The 1,702-nt window shown below is 53.2% G+C and overlaps 1 protein-coding gene across 1 annotated transcript; it reads left to right on the top strand.

Moving 5' to 3' along the window:
• Window positions 1-466: 466 nt before the first annotated feature.
• LOC119286196 lies at window positions 467-1,382 on the top strand. Its single transcript, XM_037565560.1, has one exon. The coding sequence runs from the start codon at window positions 513-515 to the stop codon at window positions 1,152-1,154; it is 642 nt and encodes a 213-aa protein (XP_037421457.1). The 5' UTR covers window positions 467-512; the 3' UTR covers window positions 1,155-1,382.
• The last annotated feature ends 320 nt before the right edge of the window (window positions 1,383-1,702 follow it).

Genomic DNA, 1,702 nt, shown 5'->3' with positions numbered 1-1,702 from the left:
GTCGTCACATGCAACGCGATGAGATGGATACACTACACACACCGATGATGAAACTTGGAAAGGCTAGCTATAGCTGACTACAGGTCCATTGCTTGCTGCGATGGCTCACTGGTTAGTTATGTTGGTCTAAAAGAAGCTTGAAAGGAAAGGGCCACTATGGCAAGATAGCGTGACTCACCGACGCGTAGTAGTTTGGCAGTTCCTCTTCTGTGGTGCTAGGCTGCTAGCCACGTGTTGGGCAAGTGATCTCTTTGGCTTTTCCCGACGGTCAGAAGTGCCATTTCTCTGAAATACCGGGGCAGTTTTAAGGCCGATCGTAATGTATTCCCTCCGTAAACTAATATAAGAGCGTTTAGAATACTAAAATAGTGATTTAAACATTCTTATATTAGTTTACAGAGGAGTAAATCCAAAAGTACACATGGTTTCAGTATGAGCGTGAAGAACACTCCATGATACTCGCGTGGTGAGCGTGGTGGTCAAATACAGAATCAAATCGAAAATAAAAATATATGCAATCAATCTTCCAACACCTCACATCTTCATCTGCCATCTTCGACACATACACAAGACGGAATCCCTCTCAGGCAATGGCTTCCTTCTCCTGCTCCTCTAGTAGCGTGATGGGCGTGATCTTGCTGCTCTTCTCCGTCCTCCTTGCGCCTGCGCGGTCGGCCAGCGACCAGATGATACTTGCCGCATGCAAGACCGTCGGCGGCGGGAGCACCTACTTCGACGTCACGTTCTGCTTGGAGGCCCTCGGCTCCGCGGGCGGCTCCGGCGGCTACCAAGACCTCGCGGCCGTCGCCGTGGACCTCCTCGCGACCAACGCCACCAGCACGGAGGCCAAGATCGACCGCCTGCTCGGGTGCGGCGGCGTGGAGGTCAAGGCGGATGACGCCGCCCTGGCGCGGTGCCTCCGGTCGTGCCAGTCGCTGTACGGCGGCATAGTGGACGACGGGCCTGCGTGCACCGCCGCGGTCAAGGGCGGGAGGTTCGGCGAGGCGACAGCGATCCTGGAGAAAGCCGCGGCCGCGGCGAAGGAGTGCGAGGGTGGGTTCGAGAAGAGGAGAGCGGCTTCGCCGCTGACGGCGGAGGACGACGACGCGTTCAAGCTCGCAAAACTCGCCGTCGCGTTGCTCCGTTTTGCTTGAGAGCCCGGAAACGGACATTGCTGCTACCGATGTTTCGATTTTTTTTTCTTTTCTTGAATATTTCGTATATTGCATACCTTTTCTTTAGGGTAGCATAATAATCTTCTTGATTAGTTGTTCTATTTATAACCGTGTCATGTGATCTGTGATCTGCGTTGTTGGTTAGATCATGTACCGATGATCCTACGTGTCGTCTGTTGTCAAACAGTCAGGGCGAAAATGTGAATTGAGGACTGCAGACCCTCTCGCAATAGTTTGAATTGCACGGTCCGGACAATTTTACCATCTAACGCGATCATGTATCGGTTCACTCGACGGACGTCACTTTTAAGTAAGGGGGGACTTTATGGATGTTCAGACTGCTGCCACGCAAGGGTCTGACAACCCCGGCCCACCCAAAACCTCTCCATTTACCTGCTCTTTCCCGCCCAAAGCGATCAGTGCCACATTCATGCTAGCCCAGAGCGGATGTGACCTCTCACGTTGCTTCGGCATTAAAGCGGTGCGCCGGCCGACTGCTCCATTCAAACAACGGCGCGTTCGTCTGC

The sequence above is a fragment of the Triticum dicoccoides genome, chromosome 4A, assembly GCF_002162155.2.
Source record: "Triticum dicoccoides isolate Atlit2015 ecotype Zavitan chromosome 4A, WEW_v2.0, whole genome shotgun sequence".
In the NCBI taxonomy this organism is placed as follows: Eukaryota; Viridiplantae; Streptophyta; class Magnoliopsida; order Poales; family Poaceae; genus Triticum; species Triticum dicoccoides.
The sequence above is the reverse complement of the archived record's forward strand: the minus strand, read 5'-3'. Positions and strand labels throughout refer to the sequence as shown.

What these genes read in the sequence shown, in the direction of transcription:
- LOC119286196 (XM_037565560.1), top strand. Translation starts at nt 513, where the DNA reads ATGCAATCAATCTTCCAACACCTCACATCTTCATCTGCCATCTTCGAC.